General features: G+C 39.7%; 1 protein-coding gene across 4 annotated transcripts in view; it reads right to left on the reverse strand.

The window, feature by feature from the left end:
• Positions 1 to 18,699, reverse strand: part of DECR1 (2,4-dienoyl-CoA reductase 1) — a 39,483-nt gene extending 20,784 nt beyond the window's left edge. The window contains exons 1-2 of one of the 4 annotated variants that reach the window (XM_004766980.3): positions 18,576 to 18,699; positions 1,881 to 2,083 (exon numbers count right to left, since the gene is read on the reverse strand). In XM_004766980.3, coding sequence (XP_004767037.1) covers positions 1,881 to 2,083; positions 18,576 to 18,626 — 254 coding nt within the window. In that variant the 5' untranslated portion in view covers positions 18,627 to 18,699. Of the gene's footprint in view, positions 1 to 1,880; positions 2,084 to 4,144; positions 4,167 to 18,474 lie in introns of those variants that run through there. The other 3 variants (XM_004766981.3, XM_045063141.1, XM_045063140.1) reach the window with 3 other exon arrangements.
• Positions 18,700 to 22,185: the final 3,486 nt, after the last annotated feature.

A 22,185-nucleotide genomic window follows, 5' to 3' on the forward strand; every position in this document is an offset into this window, starting at 1 on the left:
GAAAATAGAAAGAGGGAGGCAAATCAGAAGAGACCCTTAACTATAGAGAACAAATTAAGGAGGGGAAGTGGTTGGGGAATGGGCTAGATGGATGATGGGTAGTAAGGAGAGCACTTGTGATGATTACTGGGTGTTATACGTAAGTAATGGATCACTAAATTTTACTCCACAAACTAATATTATGCTATATGTTAGCTAACTAGAATTTAAATGAAACTTGAAACTTGACAAAAATAAAACAAATAAAATTATTTCACTAATTACAATAATTTCTGTTCCCTTGCCCAAGCCTGCTTTCGAAAGAAAACATACTCATGATATAATGTAAACTTCTACTATTCAAAATCTGTTATGTATAAAATGTGTTAGATTTTAGACCGAATTTAAGAATATAAAAGCATCATATGTATTGTTTCATACTCTTGAAAGAAACATGAAAAATAAACCATAAACATATATTATATAGTATTATAAAGAAAATAATATATTAGGGGTGCCTGGGTGGCTCAGTGGGTTAAAGCCTCTGTCTCCGGGTCAGGTCATGATCCCAGAGTCCTGGGATCAGGCCCCGCATCAGGCTCCCCGCTCCGCGGGGAGCCTGCTTCCTCCTCTCTCTGCCTGCCTCTCTGCCTGCTTGTGATCTCTGTCTGCCAAATAAATAAATAAAATCTTAAAAAAAAAATGTTTAATTATTTGTAAAAACATAATATTTTTTTAAAATGTTCTTGCTAATTTGCATTAAAGGAAATATCTGAAAGAAATTCCTTTGGCCCTTTGTAATTTACATAATGACTTGTCATTCAGATTCTTATTCAGCCTATGTAAAAATCTGACACTGTGCAAAATAGGAAGACGGTGTAGATTTTTTTGACCAGTCTCTGGTCTCTAAAGTTCAGTCTCTGAAGTTGTAGACTTACACAGTTACAGGATCGCAGGATAGACCTAAATAAGAAATTCCATCTATATGGCCTTATCCTTCCTACATTTATCACAATAGATGTTTTAAAACATCTGCCCATCTTATAGAGAATGGAAGGATTATATCCATTATCCTAATACAACGTTAATTATCCCTAGAAGCAGTAACTATAATCACTCCTACTGAAAACAGCCTCAATACAGTGCTTTTTAACTTAAGCTTCAGGTACAAGAAAAAAAATTCTATCACTGAATTTGAGAAATATATATACCAGGAGTTCCATAATCAATCATTACTGATCTTCCTCAATCTAACAATGGAGTTACATCCCTGGTACACCCACTGTAAGTTGAAAATACCATAATGTGAAAATGTATTTTAATATACCTAAGCTACTCAACATCATGGCTTCATCTGGCCTACCTTAAATTAGCCTAGAGTTGGGAAAAATCATCTGACACAAAGCCTGTTTTATAATAAAGTGTTAAATCTCTCATGTAAACTTACTGAATACCACACTGAAAGTGAAAAACAGAAGGGCTGTATGTGTATAAAATGACTGTGTTCTTGGTTGTTCACTCTCACAACTGAGCGGTGGCTCACTGGAAGTTGCACTTCACTGCCGGCATCAAGAAAGAGCATCTTACTGCATATTATCAGCCTTGGAAAGGTTCCAAATCCAAAATTTCAAGTACAATTTCTACTGAATGTGTATCACTTCCACACCGTTGTGAAGTCGAAAAATCCTAAACTGAATCAATGGAAATCATGGTCCATCTGTATTTCTATCATTACAAATTATAACTGGTTTTTCCAAGGAGATTTATTTAAATAATCTAAAGGATATGCCATAGAAAATTAAGATGAAAAACAAAACTCTGACAAATAGTGTTTTCAATATCATGGCACAGAACTGTTCTATAATAGGCTCTTGCCAGATAACTCACTGAGCATGACTTACCGGCTGGCTATCACACACTGAGCTCCCAGGCTGGACAGAAGAGTGGTCATTCCTTTACCAAGGCCAGTACCTCCCCCAGTAAGAAACGCCACTTTTCCTTGAAAACTATTAGGTGGTAGCATGGCTTTTTGAATGGGTTTGAAGAATTTAGACTGAAAAGCTTCATTGTTTTGATACAGTATTTTTGTTCCATAACTGAAAAACTGAAAGGGAAAAAAAAATTAATTAAAATTTTCAAAAATGCATTTCCACAGAATAGATGATTTTCAAAAAACTTACTCTTGAATTTACTATTAATCAAATTCTTGGGTTAACAAACCCACTGTAAACATATTGTATTGCATTTAATCAATTATGATTTTCTTACTGAAATGTTAAGCAACATAGTGGAATGGTTAAAAGCATGGGCTTTGGAGCAAGACTACAAAGGACAGAATTTTCCCATTAGTTGCATAACCTTCAGCACGTGATTCAACCTCTGTGTGCCTCAGTTTCTTCTATAAATGGAGACAATAACAGAACCTAACTCAAAGGATATTGTAAGCATCACATGAGTAAATACAAGTAAAATACCAAGACCATTGTTTAGTTTATACCAAGCACTTTATAAATGCTAGTATTATTATTTACAAGGGTTCTGCTTAAATTTAACTTTAAAAAGCACTAACATAGCAAGGAAACAGTCAATAAAACTAAAAGGCAGCCTACTTAACAGAAGAAGATATCTGCAAATGTCTTATGAGATAACAGGCTAAGATGCAAAAAATCCAAAATCTATCAAGAACTTATGAAATTCAACACCCAAAAAAATAAAAAATCAAGAAATGGGTAGAAGACATGAATAGGTATTTCTCCAAAGAAGACAACCAAATGGCTAACAGACACATGAAAAAGTGCTCAACATCACTTCACATCAAGAAAATACAAATCAAAACCACAATGAGATACCACCTCACACTGGTCAGAATGCCTAAAATTAACAACTCCAGAAGCAACAGATGTTGGCGAGGATGCGGAGAAAGGGTAACCCTCTTACACTGTTGGTAGGAATGCAAACTGATTCCACCACTCTGCAAAACAGTATGGAGGTTAAAAATAGAGCTACCCTAAGGCCCAGCAATTGCACTACTATGTATTTATCCAAAGAATAAAAAAAATTGTGACTCAAAAGGGACACATGTACCCCAATGTTTATAGCAGCAAAAATATGGAAAGAACCCAGATGTCCATCAACAGATGAATGGATGAAGAAGAAGTAGTATACATACACAATGGAATATTACCCAGCCATCAAAAAGAATGAATTCTTACCATTTGCAATGACATGGATGGAAGTAGAGGATATTATGCTAAGTGAAATAAGTCAGTCAGAGAAAGACAAATGCCATATGATTTTATTCATATGTGTAACTTAAGAAACAAAATAGATGAACACAGGGGAAGGGAAGGAAAAATAAGATGAAAATTAAAAGCGAGGCAAACCATAAGAGACACTGAAATCTAGGAAACAGAGGATTGCTGGAGGGGAGGTGGGTGGAGGGAAGGAATAACTGGGTGATGGGCATTAAGAAGGGCACACGATGTAATGAGCACTGGGTATTATATGCAGCTGATAAATCACTAAATTCTACCACTGAAACTAATAAAAAAATAAAAAATGATCCTAGTTGAAAGATGCAAATAAAAGTTGCAAAAAAAAAAAAAAAGGAAAGAACATAAAGCACATTCATCTTTTAACAAGAATAATTTGGATAAAAATAACATTCCATTTTTGAATCATTGAAAAAAATTATTCAAATTTCCTCATAAGGCTTATTAAATCAAATGTCTTTTCCTATGTTGTCTTCCTGAGAGTAAATTTAGAATAGATAACTATTTGTTATATTTGAAATAGGGGGAAAATAATATCTTACACTAAAAATATTTGTATTGCCCTATCTTATCAGTCTTACAATTCACATTCTCACATTACTTGTGAAAAACACTGCCACTCTCTAACATCTAATTCTAAAAACAGACTTTTTTTAAAAAATTTTATTTAATTATTTGACAGAGAAAGATCACAAGTAGGCAGAGAGAGAGGAGGAAGCAGGCTCCCCGCTGAGCAGAGAGCCCGATGCGGGACTCAATCCCAGGACCCTGAGATCATGACCCGAGCCGAAGGCAGCGGCTTAACCCACTGAGCCACCCAGGCGCCCCTAAAAACAGACTTTTAAGTGTTGAACATGACAAACAATAAAGAGTTAATTTCATCAAATGCTTACCATGTGTCAGGCTTCAATTATCAAACCAGTTCATCTTCACCACGCTATGAAATAGATACCATTTTTACCCCACTGTACAGGAAGGACCCAGAGAAGTTAATTATATTGCCCAAGTCACAGAACAAAGATACCAATGTGGTCTGATACTCCAGCGCCCTCCCTCATCATCACCTTGTGTATTTCCTCACTACTCACTGAACTTCTACAGACCTTAATGATCACCCCAAAGAGGCACATGATATTCCCCAGGTCATGGCTGGAAATTTAAACTCCAGAATCTTATCATTTCCTGATAGAATATTCCTGCATGCTAAGTGGGTTTCCATCAGTTGGTCAAGGATATCCAGAAATGTATACTAAAGAAATAACTGGCAATGTAGTCAATGATTTAAGAGAAGGCTGTTTATCAACAGGAAGTACACAAGAAAATGCGTATGATACGATGTTAAGTGAATAAAAAGGTACACAATATGTTCTGAACTATAAATAAAAATATATGCTTAGAAAAAAGACTACAGGGGCACCTGGTTGGCTCAGTGGGTTGAGCCGCTGTCTTTGGCTCAGGTCATGATCTCAGGGTCCTGGAATTGAGTCCTGCATCAGGCTCTCTGCTTAGCAGGGAGCCTACTTCCCTCTCTCTCTCTCTGTCTGCCTCTCCGCCTACTTGTGATCTCTCTCTGTCAAATAAAAAAAAATAAAATCTTAAAAAAAAAAAAAAGAAAAAAAAGAGACTATAAAATAACAACAGTAAGTAGTAGATTCAATATTTACCATGTTCCAAGGTCTACTAAAGACTTTTAATGCATTACCTTGCAACAATCCTGTAAGGTGAATTCTATCATTATCGCCAAATTATAGGAAAAAAAGCTGAAACATAGAAAGTCAAGTAACTAATTTTTAAAGACAAATAACCAGTTGAAAGGAGCCAACTCAAATCCAAGATGTGTCTGAGTTCAGGGTCCATCCATTACCTTCCTTACACAGTTATTATCTCTAGGTGATGAGATCATGGATGATTATTTTTGCTTTTTGTTTGGTTGGTGTTTCATATTTTAAAATCTTTTCAGAAGTATGATTTGCTTTTATACTCAGCAAAAACTGCTGTTGAAAGACAAAAATTTGAAAACATGTATAAAGTAATTGGTGAAGATAAATCTGTAAATCTGATTATGCTCCATGCTTGCTGGTCGTTGTACTTCCTTCCTTTAACTTCATGTTGACAAAGCATTTTCCTTTTGTATCCCTTTGCCAGAGCATAATAATCCAAGTGACCTACAATAATAATCATTCTCTACATAAATGGCAGTTTTACTTAAGGTTGCCGCCGCCTCCAGGACTACTACATTAAGATGATGAATCAGGAAATTTGCACAAGTAGGCTGGTGAGTTAGTCACTTCCCATTAATAATGAAAAAAAATGTATTCTAATTTTTCAAAGGCTCTAAAATGAATTTTTATTTATTTAGTGTTGATTTGTATAAGGAATACGATGTGGTACTTCATGAAAGATAAATTAAGTAACTAAATAAAATATTTGTGTATATACAAACATTTTTTTATTTATCTTAAAACATTTTCCAACCTCCCAAATAATAAATCACTTTGATAATAATTCCTACTAAGTGTCTATAAGGTATCAGGTTACTACATAGCACAGGCTTATCTGTTGTATTTTATTTGACCTAATCAATACTGATTTTTCCCACCAAACCAGAAGTGAAGAAATTGATCTATTTTAAATCATATTACCTTCTGATAATTCATAACATATATGTTATTGAATATTAAATTCAAACCATCCGTTTGCCTAAAAGCAGGTTTTTCATTTCAATATTAAGACCCATAGCGATGACCAGACCTCACAGAATCATGTTATATTCAGTCTCCTATTTCTAAAAAGGAAGATCCTGAATAACCTGAGATAGCATTTTGGCCATTTCTTTTTGAGTAATAAAAAGTGAATACAAAACAGACTGTAAAGTTTTCAAATCTTGCTTTGTGTTTTTTCTAGAAATAAGTTGTCTTCTGAAAATAGATATAACACCTTTCGTATCAAGATTGATTTCTCAGGACATTGTTTTTTTATGTAAATTCAAGTTAGTTAACATGTAGTATATTATTAGTTTCAGGGGTAGAACTTAGTGACTCATCAGTCGCATGTAACACCCCGTGCTCATTACATCAGATAGTGCCCTCCTTAATGCCCATCACTCAGTTACCCCATTTCCCCCAACCCCCTCCTCTCCAGCAACCCTCAGTTTGTTCCCTATAGCTGAGTCTCTTACAGTTTGCCTCTCTCTCTCTGTTTTTTTTTCTATTTTTTTAATTTTTTTTTATTTTTTATAAACATGTATTTTTATCCCCAGGGGTACAGGTCTGTGAATCAGCACTCACCAAAGCACATACCCTCCCCAATGTCCATAACCCCACCACCCCTTCTCCAAACCCCTCTACCCCCAGCAACCCTCAGTTTGTTTTGTAAGATTAAGAGTCACTTATTGTTTGTCTCCCTCCCAATCCCATCTTGTTTCATTGATTCTTCTCCTACCAACTTAAGCCCCCATATTGCATCACCACTTCCTCATACCAGGGAGATCATATGATAGTTGTCTTTCTCTGCTTGACCTATTTCGCTAAGCATGATACGCTCTAGTTCCATCCATGTTGTCGCAAATGGCAAGATTTCATTTCTTTTGATGGCTGCATAGTATTCCATTGTGTATATATACCACATCTTCTTGATCCATTCATCTGTTGATGGACATCTAGGTTCTTTCCATAGTTTGGCTATTGTGGACATTGCTGCTATAAACATTCGGGTGCACGTGCCCCTTTGGATCACTACGTTTGTATCTTTAGGGTAAATACCCAGTAGTGCAATTGCTGGGTCATAGGGCAGTTCTTAGCAAACTCAACACCCAAAGAACAAATAATCCAATCAAGAAATGGGCAGAGGACATGAACAGACATTTCTGCAAAGAAGACATCCAGATGGCCAACAGATACATGAAAAAGTGCTCCATATCACTCGGCATCAGGGAAATACAAATCAAAACCACAATGAGATATCACCTCACACCAGTCAGAATGGCTAAAATCAACAAGTCAGGAAATGACAGATGCTGGCGAGGATGCGGAGAAAGGGGAACCCTCCTACACTGTTGGTGGGAATGCAAGCTGGTGCAGCCACTCTGGAAAACAGCATGGAGGTTCCTCAAAATGTTCTCTCTCTGTTTTTATCTTATTTTTCCTTCTTCTCCCCCATGTTCATCTGTTTTGTTTCTTAAATTCCATATATGAGGGAAATCATATAGTATTTGTCTTTCTCTGGACAGCTTTAAAATCTAAAATTCTTAAAACTCTCTAACATCTTCAATTTTGGCAAACAAATTTACTTATTAGAAGTTCTAAAATCTTCCCTCTCCCAAAAAAATTCAGCTATCATCTGCCTTCCCCTCCATATAACTCTCCCTCATCATATAAACAATATTTTCTTCCTTCATGTGGTCCTAAATGATAGCATCTAAACTAATGAAAAGTGATCATACTTCTAATCCCTCAGAATGGCAATTCTTTTAAGAGTCTTGACTGTCCCCTTCTAGAGAATGAAAAACTATATACTATTGAGATTTCATCTTAAATTACCTAGGTATTTTGGCTGGTCTCAAATGCTAGAATAAATAGCTACAACAAAGGCAGATTGGTGACTCATACCACATGTTTTGTTAGGCCTGCCCAATGTTTGAAAATTTTTGAGCCAATATTTGGATACCGAGAGAATTCATATAAAAATCAGAAGCTCTACCAACACGTAGGTCCAGCTTCTGATAAGGCTGAGTTAATGTCTCCTTGAGACAAGGCCTGAGCTCTGTCCAGTCCCCACACACAAAGGTAAAGTGAATCCTTTTCACTGGGCTACCACTGTCATTTCTAGGACCATCCAGAACTTAAGGCATTTGAGTTCATGACCCTTTATCTAAATGAAACCCAAGAATCCAATACATATTAGAAAGCAGAAATGATTTTTTTCCTTTTTTCAATACCAATATAAAAACAATTGTTTAATATTCTAGGTATACTATAAAGAAAATTGAGTTTCAAATCTGTAAAAATCATTATTAACAGACCCTCACACAGAATTCATGGAGCTAAGGAATGTAATATTTAAATAACTCCTAGAGATCTTACCATCATTGTCACCATTACTAATGACTAATTGGAGGCTGGGCCTCCACATTAAAATCCCATACCTCGAAAACACTTATGTCCCTGGAGTGCCAGTCGGTTAAGCATCTGCCTTCAGCTCGGGTCATGATCTCTGGATCCTGGGATCAAGGTCGACCTCAGGTTCCCTGCTCAGCAGGGAGTCTATTTCTCCCCCTCCCTCTGTCTCTCCTCCCCACTCCGGTTCTCTCTTTCTCTCTCTCAAATAAATAAATAAATAAAATATTTAAAACAAACAAACAAAAAACAACAACAACAACAAAAAACACTGACATCCTCCAGAGTAAAAAAATGCAAAAATTAAACTCTTTAGCATAATACTCAAGCTGGACAACATGGCCTCAACCTACCTTTCCCGGCCCTATTTCTAACCATTTCTACCACTTAGAGGTATACTCTATGCTCACCAACCTCTTAACATTCCTGAAACCTGCCAATAACTTTCTCCTTTGGCCTTGCTCCTGATTTCTTGTCTTCCTGAACTACCCACTTTATTTGTCAACCTAGCAGAACCAAACTTCAAAACAAAGCCAAAGTGTCAAAAATTGTTGACCCTTTTGAACATGTGCCTTTGTTACAAATGGGCCAAACAAATCCCTCCCTCCAACAGGATCTCCATTTTCAGCACCAGACTGTGAGCACCCAGAAAGACAAAACAGTCGCCATTCATTACTGTAATTAGGTTTCTAACACCAGTTAAAACATTCAGTAAATGCTTGTTTCACTGATGGTAACCCTGACTGGCCAGGCTCCAATGCCATCAAAAGTGCATGAGTGCAGACAAGTAGTCTTAATGGAGCTATGGATACAAACCCAGCTCTCTGTCACTTGTTTCATCAAGTTGAAATAGTCATTTCCCATGATTCTAAATAATGCCATCTCAAAAAGTAGTTTAACCCCCAAAATTAGTTTAACCCAAAAAAACCTATTGATACATTAATATTAACAAGTTATTTGCAAAAAGAAAAACTGGGCAAAGGCTTTAAAAGATAGTCCACATGCAAAAAATACAACCATTGTTATAACCGAGTGAATGTAATTAAACAAGATATCATTTATCTCTCACAAGATTGGTAAGGTTCAAAATCTCATAATACATAATACAAAAAAATTGCTTATTCAAGTCACTCCTAAAATCTACTGATATGAGTTGGGGCAACTTCTTTGGAGGCCAATTTGGTAAAATTTATCAAAATATTCGACCCAGCAATTCTACATTTAGGAATTAATCCGATAGATACACTCATTCGTTCGGGTATGGAGGGAGAAGCTATGTTCAAAGATATGCACTACGATGAAAATGAAATTAACAATTCTCTTCACAATCACATCAACAGGAATAAAATGCTTACTAATATATTTAATAAAAGTATAAGATTTATAAATTTAAAACTATAAAACACCATAAGAGATTAAAGAGGCCCTAATTAAATAAAAAGACATCCTGTGTTCACGGATTGGAAAACTTAATTTTGCTAAAATGACAATACCCCCAAACTGATCTACAGATTCAATGTAATTCCTATCAAAATCCCAGTTGGGTTTTTGCAGAAGTTGATAAGCATATCTCAAAGTTCACTTTTAGAGACTCAGAAATGCAAGGGATACAGAATAGTCAAACATATAGTATACGAAAGATTGTTTGTAATCAAAAAGACTAGAAAACAATCTATCAGCATTTCAATAGGGGATATACCCCACCAGTTAGGGCACATCCATACAACAAGATACTGTGTATTTTGCAATATTCTATTAATATTCTATTAATTCTATTAATATTCTATTCTATTCTAATAACAATATGTGGCTATTCAATCACTCAACAAATATTTGTTGAATACCAATACAAGGCAATACATGTTAAAGGAAAAATCCACAGTAGGGAAATATGTATAAAATACTCCCATCTGTGTGGTGTTTTTTAATGAAAATATCTCCATACATATGTTGATATATAAACAAAAATTATTGGAATGATCTACAAGAAACTATTCAGTCCCTTAGGAGAGGGACTTTCTATACAGTCACTGCATATCATTTTGTACTGTTGAGTGTTAGATATGCTCATAAATTAATTTTACTAAAAACAGTTAACATAGGGGCACCTGCATGTCTCAGTCAGTTGTGTGTCTGACTCTTGTTTTCAGTTCAGGTCATGATCTTGGGGTTGTGTGATAAAGAGCCCAGCATAAGACTCCCCACTCGGGAGGAGTCTGCTTCCCCTTTGCCTCTCCCTTTGCTCCCCAACCCCGGCTTGTGCACTCTCTCTAAAATAAGTAAATAAATCTTTTTTAAAAATAGCACAAAATCAAATCATATTTGCAAGCACATGATCTAAAAAGGATATAAAGGAAAAGTTACAGCAAGAATACTAGCATATGATCAGTGTTCTGAGGATGTTACTTAAAGTGTAAGTACTATTTATTCCACACATAAGTGTGAGCTATACTTAAAAGGAAAATGAAACACGACCATATCTATTTATTTGGGGGGGGGGGTTCTAAGTACCTATTGGTTTAGGTTAACACGAATATTTTTTTTTAACACGAATATTTTTTTAAGAGCAAATTTATCCTGACTCAAATTCACAGAATAAGAGCTTTGCATATTGGGCCTTGACTGTCATATAAAAATGTCAGCTTGGTAAAGACCTGACAATCTTGTTTTTCAAAGGTTATCTTCGGGAAATGTGTATTTTTGCACTCCCAATGCAACCCAATAGTCCGTGCACAATAAGCCTCTAGTAAATTACTTCCTGAGTATTTTTTCTAGTTGCCTAGACCACTGCCACTTCAGCATAGTGGAGGTGTCTCTTAGCCAGAAGCATCTCGAAGTTACAAGAGAGAGCTGGGCAAGATGCTCGACTTAATGCTCCAGCACAGAAACAGTGCTACAGAATGAAGAACTGGCCCACCCACGAATACCAACAGAAATCCTACAAACTGTAAAAAAAAAAAAAAAAAAAAAACTTAAGAGCCCCAATTCTGCCACAGGCCCTGTTGCACTCAAGCTGTGTGCCTGCGTGGATTGCTTGAGTATCTCTACCCTCTCCTTCACTTAAAGCAGGGCACTGAACAGAGGCCACTGATATTCTGAGCTTCTGCGGAACACGGATCCCGTTGCCACAGCAACTTGAAGGTAAGGCTGAGCAAACATAAAAGAAAGTGAGCTGGACCCCAAGCTGCAGTGGCTAGGCTGAATTATGCAGTTGTTGCCAGGAGCAACACAGAAATTACATTTTTAAGTCATGATACACCTTATAGCAATGAACATGAGTCTGAAAAAGTAGTTGCTCTGAGCTTCATGGTATATACTTCCTGTTTTTATTACAGTTCTTACTTGTCTGCAGTTACATGTGGACCAAACAGATGCTTCCCCCACGGAGATGGGGAGATGAAATCAAGGAGACAAATCAGCAGGCAGTTTGAAATCTTGAAGTGGGGTCTTCACTCCTGCTTACCTCTCATTTGAATAACCTCACTGATGCCCATCACACTAGTCATAACTAATATGACTACCTTTTTTGAACCAAAAAATAGAACCCCTGTTCTTGGAAAGGTTTTGTTTTGATTTGGGAATCTGCATATATATATGAAAAAATATTAGAGATAAACACAGTATGATTTGGTATGGAGTTAACTCATTTATCTATTTTTAACGAGTTTTTTAAGGAGCATCTCCTATGCCGTAGGCACTGTTCTAGGAAATGGCCATCTAGCACTAAGCAAAACAGATACAATCTTCTACCTTGAGAGATTATTTTTAGAGGGAGGGGGATAAATAAATAATATATATACTTACATAGTATATTAAAAGCTAATACTCTCTGTGGAGAAAGGTGTTTAGAGGCCTGCTCTATACTGTTCTGCCTATGTTGAGAAGCAATGTAGGAGGCAAGGTTGGAAGCAGGGATGATGCTTCTGTAGCTGGCCAGGCAAGAAGTGATGATGGCTTAGACCTGGATGCCATCACCAGAAGGGGCAGGAAGTTAGCAAATGAAATTATTTGCTCGTAGGAAGGGCCCAGAAAATAAGGGTGTAATAAATTATCACTGTACTTAATATCATCTGGTCCAATTATTTCTTGCCTCAAAGCCCAACCTCAGCATATGTTGGTCTATTTCACTAAATGCAGATAAGAGGGCCCCTACTTTCCTGAAAAGATCAAACCCATTCAGCTGAGAGAGCCTTCTTCATCTCCCTCCCCTTTACCTCAGAATTCTATTACTCTTTGCATTGCCTTTGTGTTTTAGAAAGTAAGATCTAACTCTGAGCTAGAAGGAAATGGAGATCAGTCCAACAGAAGGTGTTGGTCTAGGGGAGAAGTAACGAGGGCAGCAGAAATAAAGACAACACTTTCCACACGTATTTAACATGTAGTCTAGCCTGAATTCAGAAGCCAACCAGCTGGAAGTGGTGAGCAAGAAAGGGAGAGATGAAGATGAGCAAGTTCTCTAGCTTACATGGCTACTTGTTGGAAGCTGCTATAAAGGATAGGATTGACATGGGAAGACCCAAGTTGGAGGATTGAAGACAATGAGTTCCGTATTGGAAACACCATACCTGCAACACCTGTGGGACATTCGGGTGAACATACCTAACCTGTGGTTGGAAATACAGTTTTGGAGTCCAGAAAATAATTCATGGCTAAATGTAAGTGGCAACATTATTCAAGAATTTTGAGAGCCTGCAGTTCTACCACTGATGCAATGCAGTGTGGGAGTTTCCCCATACTGGAAAGACCAAAGAAGAATTGTCCCCTTACTTAACTTACTGATATTTACCCAGGCATTTCTGATTCCAAAGTGAATCATCACCTCAGGAAGAGAACAGCATAGGATAGCTGAGACAGTTAATCATTTTCTACCTGGAATTTTCTTTAAAAACCAAGGGTTGCCAAACCTTGATGGAATGCCTTCTATTATGGACTGTAGGCAAACCTAACTTTAGAAATTCCCTCCTCTTTCAATGTGTTTTTATAATGATTTTTGTGGATATCTATGTATATTTTTAATATCCTAAAATTAGCTTTATAGTTTTGGGAGGAAGTTTGTTTTGAAATTTCTTCACATGCATATTTGAACTCTGACACCACCACTGATCCATGGGATTCCTTCCAGTGACTCCCTTCAAGGCCTCTTTCTCTTCACCTGAGAGATCCAACCCATCTCCAGTCCCAAGTATTTAACCTCCCAGTCAGTATCTTTCCTCTCCATCCACTGCTTGACTTCCAAGGTCTTCCAAGGTCACCCACAAATACAGAGGTCCTACTTTATGTCATCTCTTGTCTCTGGCCTCCAGTGTCTCCTCTCTTCAGTTTCTCTGTGATGCTGCCCTCCAGAATACTGCAAACCTGCTCATGGTACTTTTCACCCTAAGGCTGATCTATGGCTCCCTGGCAGCTGCATAAATTCGATTCCTTTGCTTCACACAGCATGGCAATTCCTTGTGACTTGGCTCTTATCCATCTCTCCGGCCTCTTTTCCCTCTGCTTTACTCCCTTGAAATCTGCACTCAAGAAAACAAAATACTCAGGGTTCTCCAAACATAAATTGTTTCCTACCTCCTTATCCTACCAATTCGATCCCCATATCACTCAACATTCATCATTCCAAAGGTAGTTCTAAGAGTTCTTCGGCCTTTCCTAACACTCCCAGACAGAATTAACGTTCTCATCTCCATTCCTGTAACCAGTTCCCCCTGGTAAGTGCCCTCTCTCAAAGGCACGGCCCTTAGCTCAAGGGCCAAAGACAGAAATCTGGGCTTTGTCTCATACCGCACATCCAAACCACAAAGTCCAGTTTGTTCTACCCTAAATAGCTCTAATGCTGCCCTTAGTACAGACTCTTTATCATTTTTGTTTGGACTTCTAGTCTCCCTATGTCAAGTCTTACCTGATTATTACTTCCCTGCTCACAACTGTGATGGTATTATAGCACCTCAATATGACCCAATCTTCCTTCCTCACCCCACCACCAACCAATCACCAAGGCCTCTCAATTTTCCTCTTAAGTATCCCTTGACTTTTAGTTTCTTTGCATTCCCATTCCCTATGGGAGGCCACCACAGAGAGAGGAGTACCTAGATTTGACTACCTGTCTCTATTTTTTTTTTAAAGATTTTTATTTATTTATTTGACAGAGAGAGATCACAGTAGGCAGAGAGGCAGGCACAGAGAGGGGAAGGGAAGCAGGCCCCCTGCTGAGCAGAGAGCCCGATGCGGGACTCGATCCCAGGACCCTGAGATCATGATCTGAGCCGAAGGCAGCGGCTTAACCCACTGAGCCACCCAGGCGCCCACATGTCTCTATTTTTACCTTCACTCCCATGCTGTCAGGCCAAAGCTCTCACTCTTTAATGTGGTCCACTGGCTGCTCAGTGGCTTCTGCTCATTAGTCGCCCCACCTGTCTCCCTATTCTCTACCTATACACTTTAGCCTGGCTTTTCACACAGACCACTCTCCCACATAGAACCTTCTTACTCATATTCCTCCCCTTGGATAACTCCCAATTCATCCTTCAGGTCTCAGTCTAGATGTGTACCCCAAAAATATATTCCATAAAACTCCCTTTGGGAGTGGGAAATGGCTTCTTCCCCAATCCTGATGTGTCCTTCACATCAGGGGAGCTCAGTTAATGTAACTCTAGGCTTCTTCCCACACCCTTAGTTTCCTGGTCTCCGGAGATAGTTTACCTGACTGGTAGACTTTGACAGAATAGTTGCGCCTAAGTAGTTCTTAAGCCTTCCTCCTGAGATTTAGCTGCCTTCAGAGAACAATTCTACTGTCCTTGAGGCAACAAGTTTGCCTAATTCAGGAAGTCCAGTTAGCGGGGCCAGCTGGCTCTCACGGGGAATGGTAGTAAGTGATACTTTGGCCTCTGTCTTTACTCTTGTTTTTCAAACTGGAGAAGAGAGATGCTTTATTTCTGGACCTCTTCTGAGATAGAGAACACTCATCATAATACTTACCACATAAGACCATGTCATTCGATTATAAACTTCCAGAGAGAAGAAATCAGCTCTTTCTCATCCTTGTATCTCTAGTACACTGCCTAGCACATAGTAAATGCCCAGTCTGTCACATGAGTGAGTGAAGCCCACCATACTCTGACCCCGGCAACCTCTCCAGTCTCATCGTCACTGTACTTTTTTTTTTCCTCTGACCCTGTATTTTAAACTCCACAACACTAAGCCACATTTTTTTTTTTTTTTAAGAAATAGGCTATGTTCCCTCACTTCTTGATATATGCTATTCCTTAGGTATCATCACATTTGAGGCCCCATATAGTCCAACTCTGCCTTTAAAAGTCAGCCCTGGGAGTCACCTCCTCCATGAAGCCTCCTCCAGGCACACACCATTTTGTTTACATATGTATTGTAACATACCTCTGCATTTTCAGTCTACTCACATCCTGTGTGACCTACTAGACAACCATTTTTCAGACATTTATATATTCTATAAAGCACAGCAAGAAATACACTTTATATTGCAACACGGTACACACATTCATTCATCTAACATATTTATTACCTGTTTACTCCATGCTAGGCACTATTACAAGCATAGAAATACAGCAGTGAACAAACAAGATATAAATCCTTGACTCCAAGAAGGTTCTATTCTGGAATTTTAGGTTGGGTACAGAAAGATTTCTTAAGCTTTCCAAATAGGAAAGCTTAGAAGGAAAGAAGACTCAAAACAGACAAGGAAAAAAAAACATCCACTGGCCTCCCATTTTTCCCTGACAATATTCAGTGTCAGAAGACAATGAAAACAATGTTAACTCAGCTCTAAGGGGAAAATAAACATAATACATCCAAGTAAATTTATGTCTATGCAGCCATCCTTTTTACCAGTACAGACACCTAGAATGATGTTCACCAAATTTAAAGCCTGGTTATTTCTTGTGGCCAGTTTAGGGTCTTGTGCTACTTTTTAAAACTATATTACCTGAATTCATATTAGTTAGGTATCATTTTTATAAAAATCCTAAAGTATTACTCTTGATAAAAACAAAAGGAAAAGAAGTATGGCAGTGTGCATCGCAGACATTTTATAATTAATTAATCCACAAAAGGAAGAATGGTAAAGTAAAAAAGAAAAGTTCACAAAGTAAACTTAAGATGAACTCTGGTATTTCATATTCTATTCTATTTTTCTTAAACTCATTTTGCTCCACAGAATTGATTTCCATGTCTACGCATGATTATCTATAGCTTGAAAAATATATATGAGGCTTGAGGTACCTGGGTGGCTCAGTCATTAAGTGTCTGACTTCCACTCAGGTCATGATCCCAGAGTCCTGGGATCTAGCCCCACATGGGCCTCTCTGCTCAGGGGGAGCCCTGCTTCCTGGTCCCTCTGCTGTTCCCCCTGCTTGTGCACTCCCGTGCATGCGCAATCTGTCTCTCTCTGTCAAATTTTAAAAATCCTAAAAAAAAAAAAAAAAGAAAAAATTATATATATGGCTTAATGATAGTACAGATACCTTTTCAACCAAGTATCGCCAAAGAATGCCCAACATTTAATAGGCACTTATTTAGCATTTCCTGATAAGCAACTGAATGCCTGCACATTTTCCTGAGAGTAACTTGAGAGCAGAGGTCATTTTTTTTCATCTTTGCAACCCCAAGGCTGGGCACACAGCCAGTTCTACAAACTGTTTTATAATGAACTTTGTGGTGATCAAAATAAATGTTTGTTGCACTGAGTTGAGGCCTACTAGGTAAACAGCACAATTTTTTTTTTAAGATTTTATTTATTTATTTGACAGAGAGAGATCACAAGCAGGCAAAAAGGCAAGCAGAGAGACAGGAGGAAGCAGGCTCCCCGCTGTGCAGAGAGCCCCATCTGGGACTCAATCCCAGGACCCTGAGATCATGACCTGAGCCGAAGGCAGAGGCTTAACCCAATGAGCCACCCAGGCACCCATAAACAGCACAATTTTAATGTAACACTTCATAAGTACGACTGTTGAACAAATGAAGCATTTCTTTCGGTAACAAAAATTTGGAGATTCAATTGTAATAACTAGTATTTGCCAACAAAAACATGATGTTTCTTGGAACAACCTCTCACTTCACAGATGTGAAGACATTTCTCAGAGGAGTTCAAACCCAAGGCTGCATATGTGCCAGGAAAACAAAACACACCACAAGAGGTCTCTGTTGGCTCTGAACCCTTATCCTCAAAACTATTTTTCTTAAGCAAAACAATTTCAAATTGTCAGATTACAATTAATTTTTAAATGAGTTCATTTCCTCCCTCTCACACTGTATTGTCTAATAGTGTCAAAAGAGTTGGGATATGCTCTGTGTGACCTTATTACTACAGTCCTAATGATTTGTTGGGGGGCTGGGAACAACCTTTGAAGACTCTTCTACCTCACAGAGCTGTTGTACACAGAGCAAGTTCCAGAAGAGGCCAGAAAACACAGGCTTCTCTTGCAATGACCAAAATCTTTAAAGGAAAACCGTATCCAAAAAATCTTAAGTGTTGAACAAATACCACTTTTTTAAAAGAAAGTTTTCTTACTTGAGAGACTTATACTATTTCCTCAAGTTCACATTTGGAACTACGGTCTCCATTTCTCAAAAAAGATCATGGCTGCCCATTTTCTACTGGACTAAAAAAACGTGCTTGGGAGAAGGCACTGTCTGCTTTTTTCCACATCTGCCTTCTTTTTCTTATCCTCTCCAGCTGTCTTCACCTGCATTTTTTATTTGAACTCTGGGTCAGGCGGACATACATAAGTTGACAAAACAAAAAGTTGTCTCTCCCAAAGCATTCGGGAAACAGAGGTTGCCCCCAGCCCAAGACACACCTCTCCCAGCTTTAGCTCTCGGAAGGGGAGGCTAGGTAGCTTGGGTTTCGGGGTTTTTTTTCTTCTTTATAAAAGTTTTTAAGTGAATATGTTTGTATTAGTTTTGAAGCTTCCAGGGACATGCAAACTCTGAGAACCACACTTTCTCTGACAGCAGAATATGATTTGCTCCTTCTTAACCCTAACCCCCGGCTCCCACCGCACCCCCCCACCGCGCGTCCCCGCGCGTCCCCGCGTCCCCGAAATCCCCTGTCCTCGCTCCCCGCACCCCGGGTTCCGGACCTTCGCTGTGCGCGCCCCCGGCAGCCTGTCCCGGAGACCCGCACGGGCAGGGCGCTCGCTGGAGCCGAGCCGGACCCTCAGTCCCTCCAGCGTCGCCTTACCCGCCGAGGACCGTGGTACCCAACAAGGAACACCCGACCTAGCAGCGCCATTTTGGACCTCCACGACTCAGTCCCGATACCCGCGGGGGTCAGGGGGCGGGGCCGGGGTAGGGAGCAGGGGCGGGAGGGGGACAGAACCGGAGCTGGGCGGGGAGCCAGGGCCGGGGCGGGGATTGAGGGCGGGGGCGGGGCCGGGGCGGGGCCGGGGCGGGGCCGGGGCGGGGCCGGGGCGGGGGCGGAGGCGGAGGAGGTGGGGCCGGGGAGGGGCCGGGGAGGGGCCGGAGGCGGGAGGCGGGAGCCAGGAGAGGGGAGCCAGGAGAGGGGAGCCAGGGTTGCTCTCCGCGCTGCGACGCCCCGCGCCCGCTACCCCTAGTCCAGTTCGTAGTTGGTGTGGCGCTGGATCTTACATCATCAGAGTAATAACATCTTGGATTTAAATCTCAGCCTCCCTTGTCCGGGGGCGAAGGAACAAAAGCAGGAACTTCCGGGCGGTTTTAATTTTCCGCAGGACATGCCTCCCCCTATCTTTGAGAGGCAGAAGCGGTTTGACCTCGGGTCCCGCCTTTGCTTTTCTCGCGAAGGGAGTAACACACACGTTAGAAGCCAAGGGGTACTTTCAGTTCGTCATTCTGCGTCTTAGTGTCATGTATGTTCACACGCTGCATAAACTCAGATCACATTTTCTTCCTCACTTCTAAAATGTGACTTTTCATACCTGACTCAGCATTATTGTGACAACTGAAAGATGGATGTAAAGCTCCAAGCTCAGCCTGATGGTAGGTGACAGAGTTAACAAAGTGGTGAGAAAGAACAGCAGACATTCAGAACCATTCACAGGTAGTCCATGCTAATCTCCTTTCAAATATAAACCATCTCACAGAACACCAACCTCACAACTTGACTCCGAGATCAGAAGGTGAGACAAAACAAGCCAACTTTATAATTTTGTCTAAGCACAAGAGAAGACCACCGTTGTTATACCTAACAACCTGTCTGGCTAAAACGAGTGACTATTTCTTTACCAGTTACAGCTTTTACCTCATTCTGGTATCCCTTCCCTCTAGATAAGATTTACGGAGAGCTTCCACAGATTTGCCCCTGCTTTCTGACAGCATCTAACCTAGAGTGAACCGCCTACTTCCTTAGACCATCTCTCTAATCATCCAGCCAAAGTCCAAATCCTGTAACAGGTTCTTTCTAACACCCTTTCTTTTATTTAGACACCCCATGGTTTACCATGGTGTGTGTCCTTCCTTGCTACATAAAAACCCCAATTGGTTCAATCCTAGATGTGTCACTGGCAGACTGGCTGTAGGGCATTGACAGTGCCCTTACAGTGTCAACTCACTTTCTCACCTTAGGCCAAGGCAGATCAGGGAGCAAGGATCCAGTGCAAGTGACTCTTTTGGGAACTTTGGGAATCACCAGTAAGGAAGAGAGGCAGGCAATACAGGGTAAGTTATTCAGCTAGCTGACATTGTAGACAAGTAGAGGTAATGCCAGAGAAGACACTCTGGAGAAAATGGAGAAAACATGCTGCTATGGACTGAATACTTATTAAGGTGATGGTATTAAGAGGTGGGGCCTTTGGGAAGAGATTAGATGAGCATCCTCATAAAAGTAGCCCCAGAGAGCTAGCTCCGTCACTTCTGACATGGGAGGATGCAAGGAGAAGTCAGCAGTCTGCAACCTGGAAGAGAGCTCTCATCAGAAGTTGACCATGCAAGCATCAGACTTCCAGCTTCTGCAACAAAGAGCAATAAATTTCTGCTATGAGTCGCCCAGTCTATGGTGTTTTGTTATAGCAGTCTGAATGGACTAACAGACTTGCCTCAGAGAACTCTCACCTGAGAAATGAGGGAGCTGGAGTATTTATTTCACACATTACTTCTTTTTCAATGGCTGAGCACTGCTAGGCACAGATACTGATTCTCCAGCCCTTCTTTCCTATGGGCTTGGCATCAGGGCTTCAGTGAAAGACCTCAAGAAAAGAAATGCTGGCACTGTAGTTGGTGTATGCACTGCCTTTAAGTGGTAAGGCCCACGGGATCTAAGAGCGGGATGCACCATTACCAACCAATCAACCAATCTCATTTAATTCTTACAACCCTATAAGGCTTTTATTATTCTTTTCCCTTATTCCCAAAAACATATACCAAAGTAGGTGAGGAATTTGCCACAAGATCCACAGGCTTTAAGTGGTAGGGCTGGGATGTGATTCTAGCAGTCTAGTCCTAGAGCCTGTGCTCTTTACCACTGTATTTTTTTTTTCCTGTTAGAATGTAACAAATTACCACCAAGTAACAAAATTCTGTCTTCATTTGTTGATGTTTAACTGCTGGTAGCTTTTAAGCCTCACCCCTTCCTTTCTCCTGTGTCTTGGGTCAGCTAGGCAAGTGGACAGGAAAGCCCAGATACTCTCTCCTTTGGCACTGCAGCCAAACCCCTTCTCACACATGCATACCCTCACTCTAACCCCTAAACAACACCCAACAGCAATAAAAAATCCCAAGCCACTCTTTTTTCCTTACTGTATTAATTTTCAAGGCCTGCCTTAGTAAAGCAGCATAGACTAAGTGACTTAAACAACAGAAATTTATTTTTTTCACAACCTGGAAGCTAGAAATCTGGTATCAAGATGTTGGTGGGATTGGTTTCTTCTGAGGCCTCTCTCCTTGACTCATAGATGGTGTCTTCTTCCACTGTCTCCACGTGGTCTTCTTTCTTTACATTTCTGTGTTTAAAGCTCCCCTTCTTATAAGGACACCAGTCCTATCAGATTAAAGGACACCATAATGAGCTCATTTTAACTTTATTATCTCTTTAAAGCCTTATCTCTAAAACAGATGATCTATTACTCAGATTCTAAGGTATTGGGGGTTAGGACTTCAACATAAGAATTTGAAGGGGACACAATTTAGCCCATAATACATTCTCCCTCAAATCATTTAAATCATCTCAGGAAGCCTGCTCTGTCCTTCCAAACAGTCTCGCTGCATAAATAATAAAAATTTTTATATTCATGTGTGCGTGTGTGTGTGTGTGTGTGTGTGGCATCATCAGTCTTGACATCCAAACTGAACGTGGGGTGGGAATCCAACTGGTTTTCATAGAGATATTATGACACTAGTGTCTTAAAATGATGCATATTCATTATGTCACATTTTTCTACGGGTCAGAAATCTAGATATGGTCCTAGACAGTCCTAGGCGGACTCTAGGACTATCCAAGTAAGCTAGGCTCTCAAAATACTGCAATCAAGTTGTCCACTAGGCCATGTTTTCCTCTGGAGACTCAACTGGAGAAGAATCTGCTTCCAAGCTCATTCAGGTTGTTGGCAGAATTCATTTCCTTGTACCCATATGACTGAGGTCCCCAGCGCTTGCTGACTGTTGGCTGGAGGCCACCCTCAGCTTCTAGACATCAATTATAATTCTTTTCTATATGAACTTCCTCAGTATAACTGCTTATTTCATCAAGCTTGCGAGGAGAATTTTTCATCTCAGAGAGGATCCAGTCCCTCTTTTCAGGATAACCACCTGATTAAGTGAGGCTCACCCAGGATAATCGTAATCTCCTTTGATTAACTAAAAATCAGCTGATTTAGGAC

The sequence above is a fragment of the Mustela putorius genome, unplaced genomic scaffold, assembly GCF_011764305.1.
Source record: "Mustela putorius furo isolate JIRA1106 unplaced genomic scaffold, ASM1176430v1.1 tig00003846_pilon_pilon_pilon, whole genome shotgun sequence".
NCBI classification, from domain to species: domain Eukaryota; kingdom Metazoa; phylum Chordata; class Mammalia; order Carnivora; family Mustelidae; genus Mustela; species Mustela putorius.